The following is a 25,522-nucleotide window of genomic DNA, read 5'->3' as shown; positions in this document are numbered from 1 at the left end:
AAATAGTTAATAACTATTTAGTAACTATTCTACCTAGTTAAAATAAATACAAATTTGCCTGTAAAATAAAAATAAACCCTAAGCTAGCTACAATGTAACTATTAGTTATATTGTAGCTAGCTTAGGGTTTATTTTATAGGTAAGTATTTAGTTTTAAATAGGAATAATTTAGTTAATGATAGGAATTTTATTTAGATTTATTTAAATTAGATTTAAGTTAGGGGTGTTAGGGTTAATAAATTTAATATAGTGGCGGCGACGTTGGGGGCGGCAGATTAGGGGTTAATAAGTATAATGTAAGTTGCGGCGGTGTAGGGGGCATTAGGGGTTAATATGTATAATGTAGGTGGGAGCGGTGTCGGGGCGGCAGATTAGGGGTGTTTAGACTCGGGGTACATGTTAGGGTGTTAGGTGTAAACGTAACTTTATTCTCTTATAGGAATCAATGGGATATCGGGCAGCAGCGAACATGAGCTTTCGCTGCTTTCAGACTCCTCCAGGGCGGCGGATTGAAAGCCAGGTATGCTGGGACGGAATAGTGGCGAGCGTACATGGTAGAAATTTGCTAACTAGCAAAAGTAGTCAGATAGTGCCGAATTTGCATTCGGAACATCTGTAGTGATGTAAGCATCGATCTGTGTCGGACTGAGACCGGCGGATCGTATGTTATGTCACAAAATTCTACTTTTGCCATCATGTAGCCTTTGATAACTAAGGCAAATCAAGCTCTCCACAATTACGCTGTGGAATTCCAGCGTGTTTGCGGTTGACGGCTTGATAAATAGGGGCCTTGGCCTCTATTGAAGAAAGAACTTTACATTCGTTTTCAATCAGAAAATATCATAACTGTGGCATAGGGAAAGCCTTTGCCTTTTCTTTGGCATATTGGTTGAAGCTTTAGATTCACAAGGCTTATTTGAATGCGGGGCAGTCTCCGCTTCAGCGTATTACAGGTCATTCTATTAGATCAGTCGCCATATCTTGGGTTTTCAAGAATGAAGCTTCAGTTAATTAAATTTGAAAAGCAGCAACTTGGTCTTCTTTGCATTCATTTATTTAATTTTACCATTTTAATGTGTTTGCTTCTTTGGAAGCAGCCTTTGGTAGAAAGGTTCTTCAGGCAGCTGTCTCAGTTGGATTTTAGTGCCTATGATTTGAGTTTTTTTAATTTTTTAAGAAAACAATTATAGCTGTTTTTATTTTATCCCTCCCTCTATAGTGACTCATGGACTTCCCCATCTTGGGTATTATATCTCAAATGTCACTAGCTCATAGACTCTTGCCACTTACATGGAAGAAAACATAATTGATGTAAGAACTTACATGATAAATTAATTTCTTTCATAGTGGCAAGAGTCCATGAGACCAACCCTATATTTTTTTGTGGTTATGATTTTTTTTTATAAAGCTCATTATTTTTCCAGTTCCTCTTTTTGTATGCTTTTTACTCCTTTTTTTACACCTCACTACTTGGCTATAGGTTAAACTGAGGTATGAGTGGGGGGGCGTGTCCAACCACCGACCAAGATGGCTGCTGTTTAAGCTATGTCTGTATATGGGAGCTGATAAAGCTGCTGATTTTCTCTCCTATACCTGTTAAATTCTATTTATCTCAGAAAATCTGGGACAAGCATCAATTGTGGAACAGATTCATGTGCCTTATATATATTAAGAGGAAAACGCAGACCTGAATAGAGAGGGTATGCAGCAGAGGCCTCCAAGCGGCCTATACCGTTCTCTACCCCCCGCTACTCTGACTTGTCAGTTTTTCCAGCCAATTGCGCTGCAGTTCTGCTACAGTCTGGAAGTCAATTTCCGCAATCTTCATAAGAAATTAATTACCACTATAAGACATTACCTCTGAGGATATTTGAGTTAATGCTACTATAAGGAAGAGAGAGCATGGAGAACTTCAAAAGTACCTATATTGAGCCTAAAATGGCCACTACACTGCAAGAATGGGAAACATCAGTCCTAGAGGTGCTTAACAACCATTTTCAGTTAGTGGAAAAGGAACTGTCTCTAGTCATGTCCGACGCCTTTATTTACCCCACCTCTGGCCTAGACCAACAAAGCGTCTCATTTTGTGACACCAATGCACTTGGCCACATAAAGGGAACATCCTATAATAGCACCGACACAGATGGCTCTAGTCCTTGGTTGGCGAATCGGCCCATAGCGAGTCTGATGAAGAGTGAGACATCTAGCTTTGAGCCACAGTTGGATATGGCATCTAGAGATGTTGTGAGTCCCCTCTAAGATGAAAGTTTCACGGGAACAGCTGATCGCTATTACTGCAACTAGTCTACTCCTTTTCAGTAAGTTGGTGAGAAGAGTGCCGAGAAGGCGCCCCAGGTGCGAAACCCACAGGCAACGAGCCGTGATTTCCCTTTATCAAACCAGGGGGGGATACTATTCGAATTGGCTTGCAGCTCCACAAAGAACTCTTACTGATGCTCTGCTTGCTGGCGGGGGTGTATGAAGTCCTTGGCTACCGTCTAGTGTCAGCTGCGAATCTCTGCTGGAAGTTGAGATCAGGCATAGGCTAACTCCTGTAGAGCCAGTAGGGCTATATAACAATGGCATAATTAATGACTATGACTCTGGATCTAACTAGGTTATATGGTTTATGATACTGGATGTGTTCACTGTTATATTATTTACCCTTAAACATAGAATCTTGCTTCATGCTAGTATTTCTTTTCTCCCTTAAATAGGCCATATATTGGCTGCAGCCATTTATAATATACTAGTCTTTCCCTTTACAGTTGCTAATTTATTATATGATCTGTTTCTGATACTGTACCTGCTCCTATGGCTAGTTTTAACAATTATTGTTGTATATTGCTCTGCTATACCACTTGAGATTTGTATGTATTTGTATTTGCTATTAACATATAGGGGTTATTTGTGTATTCCTAATGTACAGGTTACTTTGTTTCTTATTAATGACGGGAGGACATGGCATACTACCTAACTTTGATTCATTGCTGCTAGCTAATGGGTGTCAGATATTTATATTCTACTGGTTATTAAGAGAAGAAACATGTACACATTATTAACAAAATATTCTTAAATACTATGCATCTTTAGAATAAGTCTGTTTTTAGATAGGGGAGGCTACAAATTTTAACTGTTTATATGTAAACTAATGTTAAACCATGTGTCCTCTGTTGGGGGGGTATAGGGCCCATACCCTTACGGCAGAGTTATGAGCTATAAGATGACTTCAATTATAGGTTACTCTATATCACATCCATATAGTTTTATATAGGCCTAGAAATCTCACACAGGTGCTCAGACATAATCCATTTTTTTAGGGGGTTAATGTGACCGTTGTATGATGATGATATGTTTAATCCCAGAGTTTAATTATTCTAGTAACATTCCTGTAGTAAGCACACCCCTAGTTAGCCTCCTTTGACCTAAGAGCAGTTAGTAGCGCACAGCAGTTCTCAGATTAGAGATACATCAACGTTATCTTATTACCAAATAAATGCGTAAGTCCCACCTTTTCCAATATTCTCTGGCAAACTGAAATAATCTTAGTTCCACCCTTTCGTAGTTTTTTGTTTCTTGGTAGACTATGCTTTCCTAGATACTTTTGGGTGACAAGTCTAATGGTATGTGATATGCACAGTTGTTCTATGCCATGTTTTATTGTTATATAATGCCTCTCACAAAGCAATATCTACTAGGGTTTAAAAGTTAGAATAACTCCTTCCCCCACAATTCCATTAGATGTGTTTTATTTTATAAGTTGGTTGGCTCCGCCCCCCCTCCCCATAAGGGCCCTTCCTAGGTCCCTGTTTACTCAGTAAACTAAGGAACACAGATTTCATAAATTTTTCCTGGTATCTTTAATCTGTCTGGCACAATATAGCGGCCTGTCATATTTTCACTCTTTTACTATATAAAGATAGTTTATATATAGGGGCTTAAATTTGGCCCTATATGATACACATTTGAAATCCTTTCTTAAATATGGACAATTATAGGCACAAGGGCTCTAAAATGGCCCTATATGTTCATTTGAAAATCTGAGGTTAGTTCTTTTGAGTTTATCATCCACAAAGGTAGAACTTCAATACTGGTATTTGGTTTGGTTCTTAGTTTTTGTTTTCTCTGCATATTGAAGTGTAAGATTCCATTTATGTTTTCTAACTGGTGGGGATGTTTGGTCTATGAACAGTACTGTATATCTCTATTACCTACCCTCACGGGTTGAGGGCTTATGTAAGTGATTATTATGTATTGTTATATTCTTTACCTCAATAAAAAAAAATATTAAAAAGAAAAAAATATTTAGAGAACAGTGGAAAAAAACAACAAAAAACTGAGGTATGAGTGAGGTTGGAGGTGTATTTATAGGCATTTTGAGGTTTGGGAAGCTTTGCCCCCTCCTGGTGGGAAAGTATATCCCATACTTCCCTAGCTCATGGACTCTTGAAAGAAATGCATTTATCAGGTAAGTTCTTACATAAATTATGTTTGATAATAAAAATTGCATTGTTCTGTATGTGAAGAACATTGGAATGTGAAACCTTTTGTCAGGTAAGCGTACAACATGTTAGGTTTTCCTTCTGCACTCTCCATTGACTTTTATAGGGAGAATACGTTAACGTGGTCACAATATTTGTTTGACGCAAAAAGATTACTTCTAGTGAAGTTTACTCTCAAGCGAAAGCACAAAATAGTGTGTGGCTTCAATTGTTTTGCGTGCCCAGGACACACACCTTGAAAAGATTTTCAAATGTTTTTTTTTATCTTGCTTACTTTACTATGGCCAGTTAGGGACAGATATAAACAAGCACCCACACATATCGGCAAATCACAGAGCAGCACGCAGGAGGGTCAGGGTTCTGAATTTCACAGAATGTAATTCTCTTGAGGAGAGGAATTCATATTATTTTGTTAAATTACATGAAAAGCAGGCAAAATATATAGGGGTAGATTTAACAAATGGCGGGCGGACATATAGCGAATCATGTGTGCTCGACATCAATAAATGCAGACAGCAAATGCTGTCAGCATTTATCATTGCACAAGCATTTCTGGTGAAATGCTTGTGCAATGCGGCCCCCTGCACGCTCGCGGCCAATCAGCCGCTAGCAGGGGGAGTCAATCATCCCGATCGTATATGGTCGGGATGATTGCAGTCCGCCACCTCAGAGGTGGCGGATGAGTTAAGGAGCAGCCATCTTATGACCGCTGTTTCCTAACTCCTGTTTCCGGCGAGCCGGAAGGCACATGCAGAATGAGCTGCGTCCCCATTAGTGTATTGCAAAGAGAGGGAGAATTTAAAGGTATAAAAAACCCAACATTTTTCTTTCATGTTTCAGATAGAGCATACAATTTTAAACAACTTTCCAGTTTACTTCTGTTATCAAATTTAATTTACTCTCTTGCTATCCTTTTTTGAAGTGAGCAGGCATGCACTACTGGGAGCTAGATGTACACGTTGGGTGAACCAATGACAAAAGGCATATGTGTGCAGCCACTAATACGCAAATAGCTCCCAGTAGTGCATTGCTGCTGATGAGCCTAACTATGTATGCTTTTAAACAAAAGGATAAGAGAACCAAGCAAATTAGATAATAAAAGTAAATTATTATTTATTTTTTTCATATTACACGCTCTAGCTGAATCACAAAAGGAAAATTTGGGTTTTAAGTACCTTTAAGAAGTGCAGTTCCTGCTTGTTATTCTCTCTGCCGTCTCTGAGATAAATTACCCTGAACTAGTTCGTTCAGGGTGATTAACAGGCGCTGCTCTTGCACAATTTGTTGTGACAGCGCAGGGGGCAGGATTGCTCAAGTGAGTTCTTCTGTAATGTTACATTTTATCAAGTGATGCTGCATCACAAGTGGTGACTGCCGGCTGACTTGCCCTCCTGCTGCCTGATAATGTTTTTTTTTGGTGTTTTTTAACTAGGGATGTGCATTCATCTAATTCAGTAGCAAACAACCGTCATATACAGTGGCTGCCAGTGACATTCGGCTATTTTCTAAACCGGATTTTTCTTATGAAAGCGTAACACACACCTGTGAAAAACAGAATTTATGCTTACCTGATAAATTACTTTCTCCAACGGTGTGTCCGGTCCACGGCGTCATCCTTACTTGTGGGATATTCTCTTCCCCAACAGGAAATGGCAAAGAGTCCCAGCAAAGCTGGTCACATGATCCCTCCTAGGCTCCGCCCACCCCAGTCATTCGACCGACGGACAGGAGGAAATATATATAGGAGAAACCATATGGTACCGTGGTGACTGTAGTTAGAGAAAATAATTAATCAGACCTGATTAAAAAACCAGGGCGGGCCGTAGACCGGACACACCGTTGGAGAAAGTAATTTATCAGGTAAGCATAAATTCTGTTTTCTCCAACATTGGTGTGTCCGGTCCACGGCGTCATCCTTACTTGTGGGAACCAATACCAAAGCTTTAGGACACGGATGAAGGGAGGGAGCAAATCAGGTCACCTAAACGGAAGGCACCACAGCTTGCAAAACCTTTCTCCCAAAAATAGCCTCCGAAGAAGCAAAAATATCAAATTTGTAAAATTTGGCAAAAGTGTGCAGTGAAGACCAAATCGCTGCCTTACATATCTGGTCAACAGAAGCCTCGTTCTTGAAGGCCCATGTGGAAGCCACAGCCCTAGCAGAAGAAATTGCAACTAAAAACAAAACTTTCCAAGATAGTAACTTAATATCTATGGAATGTAAAGGTTCAAACGGAACCCCTTGAAGAACTGAAAGAACTAGATTTAGACTCCAGGGAGGAGTCAAAGGTCTGTAAACAGGCTTGATCCTAACCAGAGCCTGAACAAATGCTTGAACATCTGGCACAGCTGCCAGTCTTTTGTGTAGTAAGACAGATAAAGCAGAGATCTGTCCCTTTAGAGAACTTGCAGATAATCCTTTCTCCAAACCTTCTTGTAGAAAGGAGAGAATCTTAGGAATTTTTATCTTATTCCATGGGAATCCTTTGGATTCACACCAACAGATATATTTTTTCCATATTTTATGGTAAATTTTTCTAGTTACAGGTTTTCTGGCCTGAACCAGAGTATCTATCACAGAATCTGAAAACCCACGCTTTGATAGAATCAAGCGTTCAATCTCCAAGCCGTCAGTTGGATTGAGACCAGATTTGGATGTTCGAATGGACCCTGAACAAGAAGGTCCTGTCTCAAAGGTAGCTTCCATGGTGGAGCCGATGACATATTCACCAGGTCTGCATACCAAGTCCTGCGTGGCCACGCAGGAGCTATCAAGATCACTGAGGCCCTCTCCTGATTGATCCTGGCTACCAGCCTGGGAATGAGAGGAAACGGTGGGAATACGTAAGCTAGGTTGAAAATCCAAGGTGCTACTAGTGCATCTACTAGAGTCGCCTTGGGATCCCTGGATCTGGACCCGTAGCAAGGAACCTTGAAGTTCTGACGAGACGCCATTAAATCCATTCAGGATAACAAAGTGATGAGCTGCACCAGGGTACTTGTTAAAAACTTTTATTGTAGGTCACAATATCTTCTTTCCAGAAGCATCATTTCACAACAATAATGGACATTGTGGTGTGTGTAGAAATCCCCCAAAGAGCTTATTGCTGACGCGTTTCAGCCTATACCGGCCGTAATCGTAGCACTTGCTACGATTACGGCCGTTATAGGCTGAAACGCGTCAGCAATAAGCTCTTTGGGTGATTTCTACACACACCACAATGTCCATTATTGTTGTGAAATGATGCTTCTGGAAAGAAGATATTGTGACCTACAATAAAAGTTTTTAACAAGTACCCTGGTGCAGCTCATCACTTTGTTATCCTGAATTCATTGAAACGGAGCCTGCACAGAGGTAGCTTGTAATCGCTATCACTACGACTGATCCAGCCAGCGCCCATCTCACGGTTCTAACAGCTGATTGCACAGCTGAGAAGGAAGGAGCCGGTGACGTCAGACGCCAAGTTACTGCGAGTGGAGCGGGACCCAGGAGGAGAGCGGAATACAAGCCGGAGGCAGCAAGAAAGGGGCTCTGTTCTATACATACCCACTACCCCGGAGAAAAGCCAGCTCTCTGAGGACGGGCCAGACTCTGCGAGTAGCGGAAGGAGGCATAAATCAAGTCACTGTCTACAGCCAGGGGTGAGTCAATTTATTGAGACATCTCCATCTTGGTGTTTTACAAGTTTTGGGATTACTCATCATAACCACTAAATTGACTGGGCGATTATATAGGTGCTCACACATTCATTGACTATTGTGTGCCATTAAATCCATGTCTGGAATGCCCCATAATTGAGTTATTTGGGCAAAGATTTCCGGATGGAGTTCCCACTCCCCCGGATGAAATGTCTGACGACTCAGAAAATCCGCTTCCCAATTTTCCACTCCTGGGATGTGGATCGCAGACAAGTGGCAGGAGTGATCCTCCGCCCATTGAATTATTTTGGTCACTTCTTTCATCGCCAGGGAACTCTTTGTTCCCCCCTGATGATTGATATAAGCAACAGTCGTCATGTTGTCTGATTGGAACCTTATGAATTTGGCCTTTGCTAGTTGAGGCCAAGCTCTGAGAGCATTGAATATCGCTCTCAGTTCCAGAATGTTTATCGGGAGAAGAGACTCTTCCCGAGACCATAGGCCCTCAGCTTTCAGGGATTCCCAGACCGCACCCCAGCCCACTAGACTGGCGTCGGTCGTGACAATGACCCACTCTGGCCTGCGGAAGCTCATTCCCTGGGACAGATGGTCCAGGGTCAGCCACCAATGGAGTGAATCTCTGGTCTTTTGATCTACTTGAATCATTGGAGACAAGTCTGTATAATCCCCATTCCACTGTTTGAGCATGCACAGTTGTAATGGTCTTAGATGAATTCGTGCAAAAGGAACTATGTCCATTGTTGCAACCATCAATCCTACTACTTCCATGCACTGCGCTATGGAAGGACGAGGAACAGAATGAAGCACTTGACAAGAGCTTAGAAGTTTTGATTTTCTGACCTCTGTCAGAAAAATCCTCATTTCTAAGGAATCTATTATTGTTCCTAAGAAGGGAACTCTTGTTGACGGGGACAGAGAACTCTTTTCTTTGTTCACTTTCCATCCGTGAGATGAGAGAAAGGCTAGAACGATGTGCGTATGAGCCTTTGCTTTTGACAGGGACGATGCTTGTATTAGAATGTCGTCCAAGTAAGGTACTACTGCAATGCCCCTTGGTCTTAGAACCGCTAGAAGGGACCCTAGCACCTTTGTGAAAATCCTTGGAGCAGTGGCTAATCCGAATGGGAGAGCCACAAACTGGTAATGTTTGTCCAGAAAAGCGAACCTTAGGAACTGATGATGTTCTTTGTGGATAGGAATATGTATGTACGCATCCTTTAGATCCACGGTAGTCATAAATTGACTTTCCTGGATTGTGGGTAGAATCGTTCGAATAGTTTCCATTTTGAACGATGGTACCCTGAGAATTTTGTTTAGGATCTTCAAATCCAAAATTGGTCTGAACGTTCCCTCTTTTTTGGGAACTACGAACAGATTGGAATAAAATCCCATTCCTTGTTCCTTTATTGGAACTGGGTGTATCACTCCCATCTTTAACAGGTCTTTTACACAATGTAAGAATGCCTGTCTCTTTATTTGGTTTGAGGATAAGTGAGACTTGTAGAACCTTCCCCTTGGGGGTAGTTCCTTGAATTCCAGGAGATAACCTTGAGAAACTATTTCTAGCGCCCAAGGATCCTGAACATCTCTTGCCCAAGCCTGAGCAAAGAGAGAGAGTCTGCCCCCCACCAGATCCGGTCCCGGATCGGGGGATACTCCTTCATGCTGTTTTATTAGCAGTGGCAGGCTTCTTGGCCTGCTTACCCTTGTTCCAGCCTTGCATTGGTTTCCAGGCTGGTTTGGGTTGTGAGGCATTACCCTCTTGCTTAGAGGATGCAGAATTAGAGGCTGGTCCATTTCTGCGAAAGGGACGAAAATTAGGCTTATTTTTAGCCTTAAAAGACCTATCCTGTGGAAGGGCGTGGCCCTTTCCTCCAGTGATGTCTGAAATAATCTCTTTCAATTCTGGTCCAAATAAAGTTTTACCTTTGAAAGGGATGTTAAGCAATTTTGTCTTGGATGACACATCCGCTGACCAAGACTTTAGCCAAAGCGCTCTGCGTGCCACGCTAGCAAACCCTGAATTTTTCGCCGCTAATCTGGCTAATTGCAAAGCGGCATCTAAAATAAAAGAGTTAGCCAATTTAAGTGCGTGAACTCTGTCCATAACCTCCTCATATGGAGTTTCTCTACTGAGCGACTTTTCTAGTTCCTCGAACCAGAACCACGCTGCTGTAGTGACAGGAACAATGCATGAAATTGGTTGTAGAAGGTAGCCTTGCTGTACAAAAATCTTTTTAAGCAAACCTTCTAATTTTTTATCCATAGGATCTTTGAAAGCACAATTATCTTCGATAGGAATAGTAGTGCGTTTGTTTAGAGTAGAAACTGCCCCCTCGACCTTGGGGACTGTCTGCCATAAGTCCTTTCTGGGGTCGACCATAGGAAATAATTTCTTAAATATAGGGGGGGGAACAAAAGGTATGCCGGGCTTTTCCCACTCCTTATTTACTATGTCCGCCACCCGCTTGGGTATAGGAAAAGCGTCGGGGTGCACCGGAACCTCTAGGAACCTGTCCATCTTGCATAATTTCTCTGGAATGACCAAATTGTCACAATCATCCAGAGTAGATAACACCTCCTTAAGCAGTGTGCGGAGATGTTCTAATTTAAATTTAAATGTCACAACATCAGGTTCAGCTTGATGAGAAATTTTTTCTGAATCTGAAATTTCTCCATCAGACAAAACCTCCCTCATGGCCCCTTCAGATTGGTGTGAGGGTATGACAGAACAATTATCATCAGCGCCCTCTTGCTCTTCAGTGTTTAAAACAGAGCAATCGCGCTTTCTCTGATAAGTAGGCATTTTGGATAAAAGATTTGCTATGGAGTTATCCATTACAGCCGTTAATTGTTGCATGGTAATAAGTATTGGCGCACTAGATGTACTAGGGGCCTCCTGCATGGGCAAAACTGGTGTAGACACAGTAGGAGATGATGTAGTATCATGTTTACTCCCCTCATTTGAGGAATCATCTTGGGCAATATCATTATCTGTGGCAGTACTGTCCTTACTTTGTTTGGACGCTATGGCACAATTATCACATAAATTTAAATGGGGAGACACATTGGCTTTCATACATATAGAACATAGCTTATCTGAAGGTACAGACATGTTAAACAGGCTTAAACTTGTCAACAAAGCACAAAAAACGTTTTAAAATAAAACCGTTACTGTCACTTTAAATTTCAAACAGAAAACACTTTATTACTGAATATGTGAAAAAGTATGAAGGAATCGTTCAAAAATTACCAAAATTTCACCACAGTGTCTTAAAGCCTTAAAAGTATTGCACACCAAATTTCAGAGCTTTAACCCTTAAAATAACGGAACCGGAGCCGTTTTTAAATTTAACCTCTATACAGTCCCAGCTATAGTCTTTGCTAAGACCCAACCAAGCCCTGAGGGGAATACGATACCAAATGATGCCTTCTAGAAGCTTTTTCAGAGATTTTTAGACCCTCACACATGCATCTGCATGCCCTGTTCTCAAAAAACAACTGCGCATTAATGGCGCGAAAATGAGGCTCAGTCTATAACTAGAAAGGCCCCCTGACTGAAAAAGGTGTCCAACACAGTGCCTGCCATTTTATAAGCGTTCCCCAAGATTATAAATGCCAATTGTTAGCCTAAATCTGAATAATATGCCCAAATAAAGCAATCGATTTAGCCCATAAAAATGTCTACCAGTTTTTTAGCCCATATTAAGCCCTTTATTCTGTTTGTTTGACTAAGAAAATGGCTTACCGGTCCCCATGAGGGGAAATGACAGCCTTCCAGCATTACACAGTCTTGTTAGAAATATGGCTAGTCATACCTTAAGCAGAAAAGTCTGCTAACTGTTTCCCCCAACTGAAGTTACTTCATCTCAACAGTCCTATGTGGAAACAGCAATCGATTTTAGTTACTGTCTGCTAAAATCATCTTCCTCTTACAAACAGAAATCTTCATCCTTTTCTGTTTCAGAGTAAATAGTACATACCAGCACTATTTTAAAATAACAAACACTTGATAGAAGAATAAAAACTACATTTAAACACCAAAAAACTCTTAACCATCTCCGTGGAGATGTTGCCTGTGCAACGGCAAAGAGAATGACTGGGGTGGGCGGAGCCTAGGAGGGATCATGTGACCAGCTTTGCTGGGACTCTTTGCCATTTCCTGTTGGGGAAGAGAATATCCCACAAGTAAGGATGACGCCGTGGACCGGACACACCAATGTTGGAGAAATCCAGATCTTAAAGAGACAGTCGAGCCAAAATTAAACTTTCATGATTCAGATAGGGCATGCAATTTTAAACAACTTTCCAATTTTCTTTTATTATCAAATCTTCTTTGTTCTCTTGGTAGTATTAGTTGAAATCTAAACCTAGTTAGGCTCATATGCTAATTTATAAGCCATTGAAGGCCGCCTCTTATCTGAATGCAGTTGACCGGTTTCACAGCAAGAGGGCATTAGTTCATGTGTGCCATATAGATAACATTGTGCTCACCCCTATGGAGTTACCCTATGGAGTTACCTCGGAGTCAGCTCTAATTGGCTAAAATGCAAGTGTATCAAAAGAACCTAAATAAGGGGTAAAACGTGTAGTAATATTATTGTGTTGGTTGTGCAAAACTGGGGAATAGGTAATAAAAGCGATTATCTACTTTTTTAAACAATACAAATCCTGGAGTAGACTGTCCCTTTTTAATGTGTTCTATTTTCACAAGAAGAAATCTGGCTCCATAGAGAGCTGAATGTCACTGGTAGCCACCATCTTCGGCATTCATTTGCTGCCAAATTAGACAATTCCACATCCCTATTTTTAACAGTATATATAACTGACAATTATATTTTTTTTTAAAAAGGTAAAAAAAAAGTATTTGTAGGGGGGCGGAGCCTGGCTGCAGCTAAGATGGCTGCGTAACTCCGGTGCTCTGCAAAGAAGGGCTCTTAAAACAATGACCTGAAGGAGCTAACCTGAGCTACGATAACTAATTTTACATCCTAAAGCAGGCTAAACATTAAAGGCATCTACCGATCGCTGCATATCACCTCTCACTGGTGTATATGAGACCGCAGGACACTTTGCAGCATGTGGGACGCCACGCTACTTTTTAGGATATTACACGCTGCTTGAGACATATCGGACTACCACCAGTTTATTAAGACATAACGGCAATATCCTTGATCTCACCACACTAATCACTTCTACCCGATCCCTGAGGACAGATCACCGCAATCGCCGTGGAAGTGAGACCGGGAGCCACCGATACAAGCAGGGCTCTGCGAATAACAGCGGCCATCTTGGTAACACCGCTCCGATAACTCAGGTAACCCTGATACACTACACAAGTTACCAATGCCTTATCCTAATACTTAATCACCTTAAAATAGCCTGCGGACTACCATACACTTCCTATAAATCAAAAGGAGGGACAAAATAAGGCGCCACAATGCCCGCCATAATAACTGCGGCCTACTTTGCTTAAGTGGAGAGGACTAGATCGTCACTACAAAGAAGGGCCTTCCACACACACAGTTACTGGGACTGCTAGACGCTACACCACTTATAGCCCACATAAGACCTATAACAGTTGCCTGTTAACTTTCAACTTTTATTGGGGATAAGCGTCCCCCTGCTCTCACGCCATCTATTACATGGGAGAGAGAGAGGGGAGATCAAAATATAAACTTTAATACAGTCTGAGAGTTACCACTAACTTCTCCAAGAACTTCTTTACGACATCATGCACAGTATATATGGAACCCGTCTGTGCCGAGAGGAATTTAGAAGCATTCATAACTAAAACTGCTTACAGATTGTCGTGTCCCTTAGCAGTCCGACTGCACTTTACCTAACTAACACGTAAACACAACAGACAACTGGAAGCAGGGTGATTCCAGACAGTGCACATTAGATATTTTGAAAGTTGCTGCAAATAGTCTACGGAAGACCACATTCACATTCTTCACTATCTTCTATATCAGAGCTGGATAACCCCTGCTCCTTGTGAAAAATTATTGCTTCTTATAACTGGCCTTATAATGATGGCGGCTAGAAGACATACCAAACCTGAAAAAGCCCTGAAGCATGCATCAACAAAATCTCATACTGTATCATCCTTTTTTGCTACAGAACATTCCTTGTCTCCCAATCTCTCTCAAAACAAACACACTTCTACGCCAAATCTAGAAGGACCTACAACGGAGCTCCCAGCCTCACCTAAACTACCTGACAATATTCCTACATCACTCCTATCTCAATTTGCTACGAAACAAGAGATTTCTTCGATCTTCCGGACATGTTTACGCGAAGAACTACTAGAAATGAAACAGGACCTGCACAATTTAGGTTCTAGAGTGGACATGCTGGAAGCGGAGACTGAAGAGGTGAGAGAAGATATCCATAGAATTGAGGATAGAACTACAACACATCAGGAAACAATCACCACATTAATGGATAAGATTGACGACCTTGAAAATAGGAGTAGGAGGAAAAACCTGAGGCTACGAGGCATTCCAGAGTCTATCTTACCGAAGGACTTTCATGAATATTTACAATCTTTATTTACCTCCATCAAAGACTCCGCTTACCCAAACGACATACTATGGGTAAGAGCTCACGGGGCATTAAGGCCTAAACCTCCTGATAGCGCCCCTCCCAGGGACATCATTATCAGATTTAAAAATTTCCTTGAAAAGGAGATGCTGCTTAACCAAGCCCGTAGACATCAGCCTGTCAATTTCAGAGGAAACGTGATACAGTTTTATCAGGACCTTTCTGCCAGAACCCTGCAGATAAGGAAAGAATTTTCCCCGCTCACATCCTTACTCAGGAATACGAAAATTCCCTACAGGTGGGGTTTCCCTGTTCATCTTATGGTGATTCATAATGACAAACGTTACACCTGCCATACACCTGAAGACACTTCAGCCTTCTGCAGGGATCTAGGCATAGAACAACCTACAATGGACCCCTCCGACCTACCCACTACTCAAACATCATACAAAAGACCACAATCCAACTTACCACGATGGCAAACCAAAGGGACACGCAAAGCACCCGAAGCAAAACAAGGCAAGGTCCGCAAAGCTACATCACCCCAGAAACCTTCTCCACACCCTGATTCGGATGAAGATTGAGTTTAAACCCTACACTGATAATGGTTACCCAAATTCTGCTTGTTTTTCCTTTTCTCTTTTGGGGGTTTTATTTATTGTTTACTCTCCTCTATTGGATCTTTATGGACATCCCCACTGACCGGGTGGAACTGGGAAGGTGAGAGAGACGTGGTCAGGTAATATTAAAGACATTTGACATACTAATATAGTCTCTTTTCCCTCCCTTCCGCCCTCCCTCAATGTACTTGCAATCCCCTTTCTCTTTCTCCCTCTCTCTTTCTTTTGTCGAGATCACTTACAGTATTGAGTTACCTCAGGTCACTCTTATACAGCTAGTCATCACCTCCCAGTTTTCGTTCCACGACAGACCCACCAACTCAAATGTGGTGACTTGCTGGAATAGTGTCAACATAATAAATAAGAGACCCATTCTTTCATATAGTACCCCCACAAAGGACTGGAACTCTAATTTATGTCTATTACTAGACTTAGAGTCGTGTTTGTATTGTTTGTATTGTTATTTTTGTTACTGTTTTTTTTGTCAAAGTTTTCAGAATATGCTCTTAATGTGTATCATATTATTTTATCCAGAAGATGTGAAGGCTATGATGTTTGTTCCCTTAGCGCAGAAACAACCCACCAACACTCCCAACACAGCTCCTATATAATATATACTACATTCACTTTCTCACACTTTTTTAAACACTAGACACATGGCTCATAGAAAAAATAAGGAACCATACCCCCTAATAATTTTATCACAAAATGCAAAAGGGTTAAACTCCCCAAGCAAACGCTTCAAAGCACTTTCAGATTTAGCGAGGAGAGGGGCAGATATTATCTATCTACAGGAGACGCATTTTAAAAAACAAAACTATCCAAAATATCTAGGCCGCACATACACCCAATATTACCACAACACAGGCCCCACTAAAAAATGCGGAGTAAGCATCTTACTTAAGAAAACATTCACACTACTAAATAAAATATCCGACAAGGAAGGCAGACTCCTGGGCTTGGTAGGTCTTCTATATGGCCAACCCATAACCCTAGTAACTATATACGCACCAAATTCCACTCCTAAACCATTCTTTGTCAACTTATTTTCCAAACTACTCGATTCCTCCAAAGGCCCAATCTACCTGGGTGGAGATTTCAACTTCCCAATTCAACCACAACTAGATTGTACTAATCCCCTTACTAGAGGAAAAACCAAATTCCTAACATATTTCTGGAAGAACCTTAAAGTACACAACTTACATGATACATGGAGATACATACATCCAGAAACCAGGGATTACACATTTTATTCATACCCAAATAAATCATATAGTCGGATCGAATATATTTTCACTAACCAACTCGGCCTTTCCCAAATCACTAAGGCCTAGATTTAGAGTTCGGCGGTAGCCGTCAAAACCAGCGTTAGAGGCTCCTAACGCTGGTTTTGGCCGCCCGCTGGTATTTGGAGTCAGTGATTAAAGGGTCTAACGCTCACTTTTCAGCCGCGACTTTTCCATACCGCAGATCCCCCTACGCCATTTGCGTAGCCTATCTTTTCAATGGGATCTTTCTAACGCCGGTATTTAGAGTCGTTTCTGCAGTGAGCGTTAGAGCTCTAACGACAAGATTCCAGCCGCCTGAAAATAGCAGGAGTTAAGAGCTTTCTGGCTAACGCCGGTTTATAAAGCTCTTAACTACTGTACCCTAAAGTACACTAACACTCATAAACTACCTATGTACCCCTAAACCGAGCTCCCCCCACACCGCCGCCACTCGATTAAAATTTTTAACCCCTAATCTGCCGACCGCCACCTACGTTATACTTATGTACCCCTAATCTGCTGCCCCTAACCCCGCCGACCCCTGTATTATATTTATTCACCCCTAACCTGCCCCCCACAACGTCGCCGCCAGCTACTTACAATAATTAACCCCTAATCTTCCGACCGCAAATCGCCGCCACCTACGTTATCCCTATGTACCCCTAATCTGCTGCCCCTAACACCGCCGACCCCTATATTATATTTATTAACCCCTAATCTGCCCCCCTCAACGTCGCCGACACCTGCCTACACTTATTAACCCCTAATCTGCCGAGCGGACCTGAGCGCTACTATAATAAAGTTATTAACCCCTAATCCGCCTCACTAACCCTATCATAAATAGTATTAACCCCTAATCTGCCCTCCCTAACATCGCCGACACCTAACTTCAATTATTAACCCCTAAACTTCCGATCGGAGCTCACCGCTATTCTAATAAATGGATTAACCCCTAAAGCTAAGTCTAACCCTAACACTAACACCCCCCTAAGTTAAATATAATTTTTATCTAACGAAATAAATTAACTCTTATTAAATAACTTATTCCTATTTAAAGCTAAATACTTACCTGTAAAATAAATCCTAATATAGCTACAATATAAATTATAATTATATTATAGCTATTTTAGGATTAATATTTATTTTACAGGCAACTTTGTAATTATTTTAACCAGGTACAATAGCTATTAAATAGTTAAGAACTATTTAATAGTTACCTAGTTAAAATAATAACAAATTTACCTGTAAAATAAATCCTAACCTAAGTTATAATTAAACCTAACACTACCCTATCAATAAAATAATTAAATAAACTACCTACAATTACCTACAATTAACCTAACACTACACTATCAATAAATAAATTAAACACAATTGCTACAAATAAATACAATTAAATAAACTAGCTAAAGTACAAAAAATAAAAAAGAACTAAGTTACAGAAAATAAAAAAATATTTACAAACATAAGAAAAATATTACAACAATTTTAAACTAATTACACCTACTCTAAGCCCCCTAATAAAATAACAAAGCCCCCCAAAATAAAAAATTCCCTACCCTATTCTAAATTAAAAAAGTTACAAGCTCTTTTACCTTACCAGCCCTGAACAGGGCCCTTTGCGGGGCATGCCCCAAGAATTTCAGCTCTTTTGCCTGTAAAAGAATAAATACAATACCCCCCCCCCCCAACATTACAACCCACCACCCACATACCCCTAATCTAACCCAAACCCCCCTTAAATAAACCTAACACTAAGCCCCTGAAGATCTTCCTACCTTGTCTTCACCATCCAGGTATCACCGATCCGTCCTGGCTCCAAGATCTTCATCCAACCCAAGCGGGGGTTGGCGATCCATAATCCGGTGCTCCAAAGTCTTCCTCCTATCCGGCAAGAAGAGGACATCCGGACCGGCAAACATCTTCTCCAAGCGGCATCTTCGATCTTCTTCCATCCGGTGCGGAGCGGGTCCATCTTGAAGCAGGCGACGCGGATCCATCCTCTTCTTCCGATGTCTCCCGACTAATGACGGTTCCTTTAAGGGACGTCATCCAAGATGGCGTCCCTCGAATTCCGATTGGCTGATAGGATTCTATCAGCCAATCGGAATTAAGGTAGGAATTTTCTGATTGGCTGATGGAATCAGCCAATCAGAATCAAGTTCAATCCGATTGGCTGATCCAATCAGCCAATCAGATTGAGCTCGCATTCTATTGGCTGTTCCGATCAGCCAATAGAATGCGAGCTCAATCTGATTGGCTGATGGGATCGGCCAATCGGATTGAACTTGATTCTGATTGGCTGATTCCATCAGCCAATCAGAAAATTCCTACCTTAATTCCGATTGGCTGATAGAATCCTATCAGCCAATCGGAATTCGAGGGACGCCATCTTGGATGACGTCCCTTAAAGGAACCGTCATTAGTCGGGAGACATCGGAAGAAGAGGATGGATCCGCGTCGCCTGCTTCAAGATGGACCCGCTCCGCACCGGATGGAAGAAGATCGAAGATGCCGCTTGGAGAAGATGTTTGCCGGTCCGGATGTCCTCTTCTTGCCGGATAGGAGGAAGACTTTGGAGCACCGGATTATGGATCGCCAACCCCCGCTTGGGTTGGATGAAGATCTTGGAGCCAGGACGGATCGGTGATACCTGGATGGTGAAGACAAGGTAGGAAGATCTTCAGGGGCTTAGTGTTAGGTTTATTTAAGGGGGGTTTGGGTTAGATTAGGGGTATGTGGGTGGTGGGTTGTAATGTTGGGGGGGGGGTATTGTATTTATTCTTTTACAGGCAAAAGAGCTGAAATTCTTGGGGCATGCCCCGCAAAGGGCCCTGTTCAGGGCTGGTAAGGTAAAAGAGCTTGTAACTTTTTTAATTTAGAATAGGGTAGGGAATTTTTTATTTTGGGGGGCTTTGTTATTTTATTAGGGGGCTTAGAGTAGGTGAAATTAGTTTAAAATTGTTGTAATATTTTTCTTATGTTTGTAAATATTTTTTTATTTTCTGTAACTTAGTTCTTTTTTATTTTTTGTACTTTAGCTAGTTTATTTAATTGTATTTATTTGTAGCAATTGTGTTTAATTTATTTATTGATAGTGTAGTGTTAGGTTAATTGTAGGTAATTGTAGGTAGTTTATTTAATTATTTTATTGATAGGGTAGTGTAAGGTTTAATTATATCTTAGGTTAGGATTTATTTTACAGGTAAATTTGTTATTATTTTAACTAGGTAACTATTAAATAGTTCTTAACTATTTAATAGCTATTGTACCTGGTTAAAATAATTACAAAGTTGCCTGTAAAATAAATATTATTCCTAAAATAGCTATAATATAATTATAATTTATATTGTAGCTATATTAGGATTTATTTTACAGGTAAGTATTTAGCTTTAAATAGGAATAAGTTATTTAATAAGAGTTAATTTATTTCGTTAGATAAAAATTATATTTAACTTAGGGGGGTGTTAGTGTTAGGGTTAGACTTAGCTTTAGGGGTTAATCCATTTATTAGAATAGCGGTGAGCTCCGATCGGAAGTTTAGGGGTTAATAATTGAAGGTAGGCGTCGGCGATGTTAGGGAGGGCAGATTAGGGGTTAATACTATTTATGATAGGGTTAGTGAGGCGGATTAGGGGTTAATAACTTTATTATAGTAGCGCTCAGGTCCGCTCGGCAGATTAGGGGTTAATAAGTGTAGGTAGGTGTCGGCGACGTTGTGGGGGGCAGATTAGGGGTTAATAAATATAACATAGGGGTCGGCTATGTTAGGGCAGCAGATTAGGGGTACATAGGGATAACGTAGGTGGCGGCGTTTTACGGAGCGGCAGATTAGGGGTTAAAAGTGTAATGCAGGGGTCAGCGATAGCGTGGGCGGCAGATTAGGGGTTAATAAGTGTAAGGTTAGGGGTGTTTAGACTCGGGGTACATGTTAGAGTGTTAGGTGCAGACGTAGGAAGTGTTTCCCCATAGGAAACAATGGGACTGCGTTAGGAGCTGAACGCTGCTTTTTTGCAGGTGTTAGGTTTTTTTTCAGCTCAAACAGCCCCATTGTTTCCTATGGGAGAATCGTGCACGAGCACGTTTTTGATGCCGGCCGCGTCCGTAAGCAGCTCTGGTATCGAGAGTTGCATTTGCGGTAAAAATGCTCTACGCTCCTTTTTTGGAGCCTAACGCAGCATTTGTTAGAACTCTCGATACCAGAGTTAAATTTATGGTGCGGCCAGAAAAAAACCCGCGGAGCGTTAACAGCCCTTTTACCGCCGAACTCTAAATCTAGGCCTAAATGTTCAATCACACCCACGCCATGGTCAGATCACAGTGCAGATCAATTACATGTTAAATGGCCGGAACGCAGCACACATTATCACCATTGGACACTTGATGACACCCTACTGGGTGACACAGATAATGTCATGAAATTGAGCAAAACTCTGGAGGAATACTTTCTTCTTAATGTCCCTTCAACACCAAACCAATTTTGAGTTTGGGAGGCACACAAATGCTTCCTCAGAGGCGAACTTATCAAGCTCAAATCTAAGATCAATAAGGTGAAACAACAAAAATATAAAGCCCTTACCACTAAACTCGCACATATCACCTTACAACACAAGCTCTCTCCATCAGATCCCTCTATCTTAGACGAAATAACAGCTACACGAAAGGCACTAGACGATTATTTACAGATAGAATACCATACCCTTAAACAGAAGACAAACAGCCTGTTTCATTTTGAGGGGAATAGAGCAGGTAAATACTTAGCGAGATCACTCCGAAAAAGAAAACTCAAATCATACATTACTGAAATACACACACCAAATAAACCCCCTCAAAAAACTACCCCAGATATTCTAGAGGCCTTTCATACCTATTACTCAACTCTCTATAACATCCAACCCGAGTCGCCAGCAGACCAGCTTTCTGAAGTCACCCACAAATTTCTCCAAGAATGCCAACTCCCATCCATAAACGACACACAATTAAAAGATATCACCTCATACCCCGCGAGAAATCATATACGCAATCCAGGAATTAAAAACAGGGAAAAGTCCAGGCCCCGATGGGCTCTCAGCTAAATACTACCAGACATTTAGAGACATTTTAGTACCCCACCTAACGAACTTATTTAAATCTATAATAGACGGAGCACAATTCCCCCCACCCATGCTAGAGGCACATGTGGTGGTACTGCCCAAACCTGGCAAACCACCCACAACACCCTCCAACTTCAGACCCATATCATTGTTAAATTTAGACATCAAGCTATATGCGAAAATTCTGACCACCCGACTGAACAGAGTCATCCCAGATCTCATCCACACTAATCAGGCAGGCTTTACCCCACGCAGAGAAGCCCGTGATAACACCATAAAAATAATAAATATTATAGAACATGCTAATACCCACCATATCCCATCTATAGTCCTCTCACTTGATGCCGAAAAGGCGTTTGATCGTCTTAGCTGGCCTTTTCTTACTCAGACCCTGAAAAAATTTGGCTTCAATAATCAATTTATCCATATGATTTTTGCATTATATAATAACCCCAAGGCAAAAATAAAGCTGAATGACTCGTTATGTAACCCCTTTCACATTAACAATGGCACCAGACAGGGGTGTCCACTCTCCCCAACTTTATTTATTTTGGCAATGGAGACGCTGGCAACCCAAATCAGGACAATACCTCAGATTTCCGGAATTACCATAGGACAAAAAGAATATAAGGTCTCCCTATACGCAGACGATATCATACTTACTCTTACGAATCTCTCTACATCTATTCCCTCCATAATGCATCTTTTTCAGAGATATGGAATGCTATCCAATTTCCGCATTAATAACACAAAATCAGAATACATTAACTTAAACTCTCCCCCTGAAGACCTACATTTATTACTATTGCATAATTTTAAACACCAACCAAAGGCCTTAAAATACTTAGGGATCCTCATTACACCATTTCTACAGGAGATAATTCCTTTAAACTTTAACCCTCTTAGACACCACATCAAAACTACTCTATCCTCCTGGTCCAATAAACCAATCTCCTGGTTAGGACGGGTGAATGCCATTAAAATGGTTATACTTCCTAAAATCCTGTACATTTTACAGGCGATACCCAACCCCATTCCTGACTCTACTATCCACTCCTTACAGAAAATGATTAATTCATACATCTGGGGTCATAAGCGCCCTAGGATTGCTACGCAAACTTTATACCGCTCTAAATCAGAGGGGGGATTGGGAGTTCCCAATATACTTTTGTATCGTTATGCTACACTCATGACCAGAATAGTAGATTGGTGTAAACATGCCCGACACAAAGAGTGGGTGGGCTTGGAACATGTATCTACAGGAGAGATTCAATTGGGGGGCAGGTGCTGGCTCCCAATAAAACGGGATAAAGGTACATTAGACCCTCCCATTCTAGTGAAGGAAACGCTTAATATATGGGGAAAAATCTTAAAAAAATATAAATCCATTTCTACGCCTTGCTCCCCTTTAACACCCACCATAGGCAACCCCATATTCCCGTCTCAGCTTCCTATCCACTTCACCGACACTCCTAACCTAACTCAAATGATTCCACACTATTCCCTTACACGGGATAGCAAGTTAAAACCTAGAGAGGAAGTGTCTGAAATACTGGGACTATCCCTTAGGGACTGGCTCTCGTACCATCAACTTGTTCATTACTTCACAACACACACAGAGAAACGTAATTTGTCTAGACCATTAACACCATTTGAATCCTTATGCTACCTGCCCCTCCCGGACACGGGTATCCTTTCCATATCTTATAAATTATTGGTTGCAGACAGATCAACTCACCCCCCATCCCACACGATAAGCTGGGAGAAAGAGCTTAATGAACAACAAACGCCCAAAACATGGAAAATAATATATACACACATGAGCTCCTCCGCCTCCTCCATGAACATAGCGGAAATGAACACAAAACTTCTCTGCAGATGGCACTATACCCCCGACAGATTAGGAAGGTTATTTCCACACACTAACTCCAATTGCTGGAGAGGTTGCACACAACGGGGCACATTCACTCACCTATGGTGGACCTGCCCGATTGCACAAGCATATTGGACAGACATTAGTAGGGAAATACAAATAGTGATAGGGACCTCTCTTCCATTCACACCTTGGACCTTCCTGTTCAACTATCTCCCACAGATAACATGTGTACTAAGACTGAAACTAGCCACAATAATGATCAATACAGCCAAACGATATATTCCATATTATTGGAAACAGTCCACCTTACCATCTGTAAAATTCTGGCAAGAGAGGGTGTCCACGGCATTAGCATTGGAACAATACCATTATATAAAACTACGCAAAATAGAAGATTTTCTTTCCATCCGCCTTATATGGGAGGAGTATCTTCCCCCCCCAAAATCCCCCAGCACTACTCGCACTTATTGACAGGTCTCGCACATACACACCCCACGGCAGAGCCCTCCGAGAATCTACGCTAAATAGAACTCAAACCCATCAAATTACACATTACCTTTTGTCTGATCCAACACATAGACCTTCTTACACTGCTCTTCATAGTTTCATAATAATAGTTATAATTATAATGATAGCTATATTCTGAATTTGTCTGTTCTTTTTGTTTGTATTATTGAATGTTTTATTGGAGAGATGTCAAGTCGCATTACAGAGGAAAAGGACTGCGTCTAATAATGAACTCTTTTTCACCTCTATTGCAGAGGAACCTCTGTTACATGTAAACAGCTACATGAGAAACCAGTATATAATTATATCTCTGTACTGAACTGAACATATTTTATTACTGTATGCTGTATCTTGACAAAATAAAGTTTCTTTTAAAACCAAAAAAAAAAAAAAAGAAAAAAAAAAGTATTTGTAATTTGTTTTAATACTTTTTTTATTTTAGTATGAAACACAAGATTTCAAGATTACCCAGGAATTTCTAAAGAAGAACAAACAAGTGGCTTACTCAATCTACAAAAATACCCGTGAAGTTTCCACACGATTCAAGCTGCCTGTTGGAGAATACTTGATTGTCCCTAGCACGTATGATCCTAATCAAGATGCAGATTTTTGCCTTCGAGTTTTCTCAGAGAAGAACGCTGACTCCAGTGGTGGCTGGTGAATTTTGAAAATGGTGGGGCATTAGATTCTACCCCTTTAATATAGGCCTACCCCCAGTGGCTCCGGCTTCGTCCATTTGAACCAGTAGCACTAGTTTTGCTTAGTTTTGTTTTTTAAAAGTTAACAAAATAAATGGTACACCCCACAAAAAATAAATAAATATATATACACACTATTACATTTCCTGTTTTTTAAATATAAAATATATATACATTAACTGGTTGCTTTATAAAATAAAGTATGCAAAGTTTTCAGTTACTGAAACCTATTTTTCAATCATAACTACAGTGTGAGAAATGATCTATATGTGGTATTAGCTGTGAGGTAAGGAATATTTAATAAGTCCACCCATTCCATCATGCAGGTGTTGAGTGATCGCCTTTTGTACCTACGTGTAAGTTGCAAATAGCACTGAGTATATTGAGTCAATAAGCAGAAAATATCCCTTAGCAATAGGGCATGAGCAGAGTTCAGAGTTATGCAAAATGTTTTAGTACCTTATCTTATACAAATTGTTCTGCACTGGCAGAACCAACCAGTGGCTTCTACAGTAAACTGCACGCTTTACACACGTTTATTGCTCCCAGATACAGTTATAGTTTGGTACTGGACAAATAAACACAATTCACAACACAATATACTGTTTTGAGTAGCGCTAGAAATCTCACAGCAACAACATTACTGCAGTTATACAAAGTTAAAATAGTGGCTCAGAGAGCAGTGCACACTCTGATTCACTGACTCAAAAATCCACCAGCATAGTTGCCAACATTTCAAAAACAAATTCCAG

At 40.9% G+C, this 25,522-nt stretch overlaps 1 protein-coding gene across 2 annotated transcripts in view; it reads left to right on the top strand.

The window, feature by feature from the left end:
* LOC128658089 (calpain-8-like) overlaps positions 1 to 24,907 on the top strand; it is a 314,417-nt gene extending 289,510 nt beyond the window's left edge. For both annotated transcript variants that reach the window (XM_053712543.1, XM_053712542.1), the window contains exon 11: positions 24,515 to 24,907. In XM_053712543.1, the coding sequence (XP_053568518.1) occupies positions 24,515 to 24,733 (219 nt within the window). In that variant the 3' untranslated portion in view covers positions 24,734 to 24,907. The remainder of the gene's footprint in view (positions 1 to 24,514) is intronic.
* The last annotated feature ends 615 nt before the right edge of the window (positions 24,908 to 25,522 follow it).

Source organism: Bombina bombina, chromosome 4 (assembly GCF_027579735.1).
Source record: "Bombina bombina isolate aBomBom1 chromosome 4, aBomBom1.pri, whole genome shotgun sequence".
NCBI classification, from domain to species: domain Eukaryota; kingdom Metazoa; phylum Chordata; class Amphibia; order Anura; family Bombinatoridae; genus Bombina; species Bombina bombina.
Note: the sequence above shows the minus strand (reverse complement) of the source record. Positions and strands in the feature narration are given on the sequence as shown.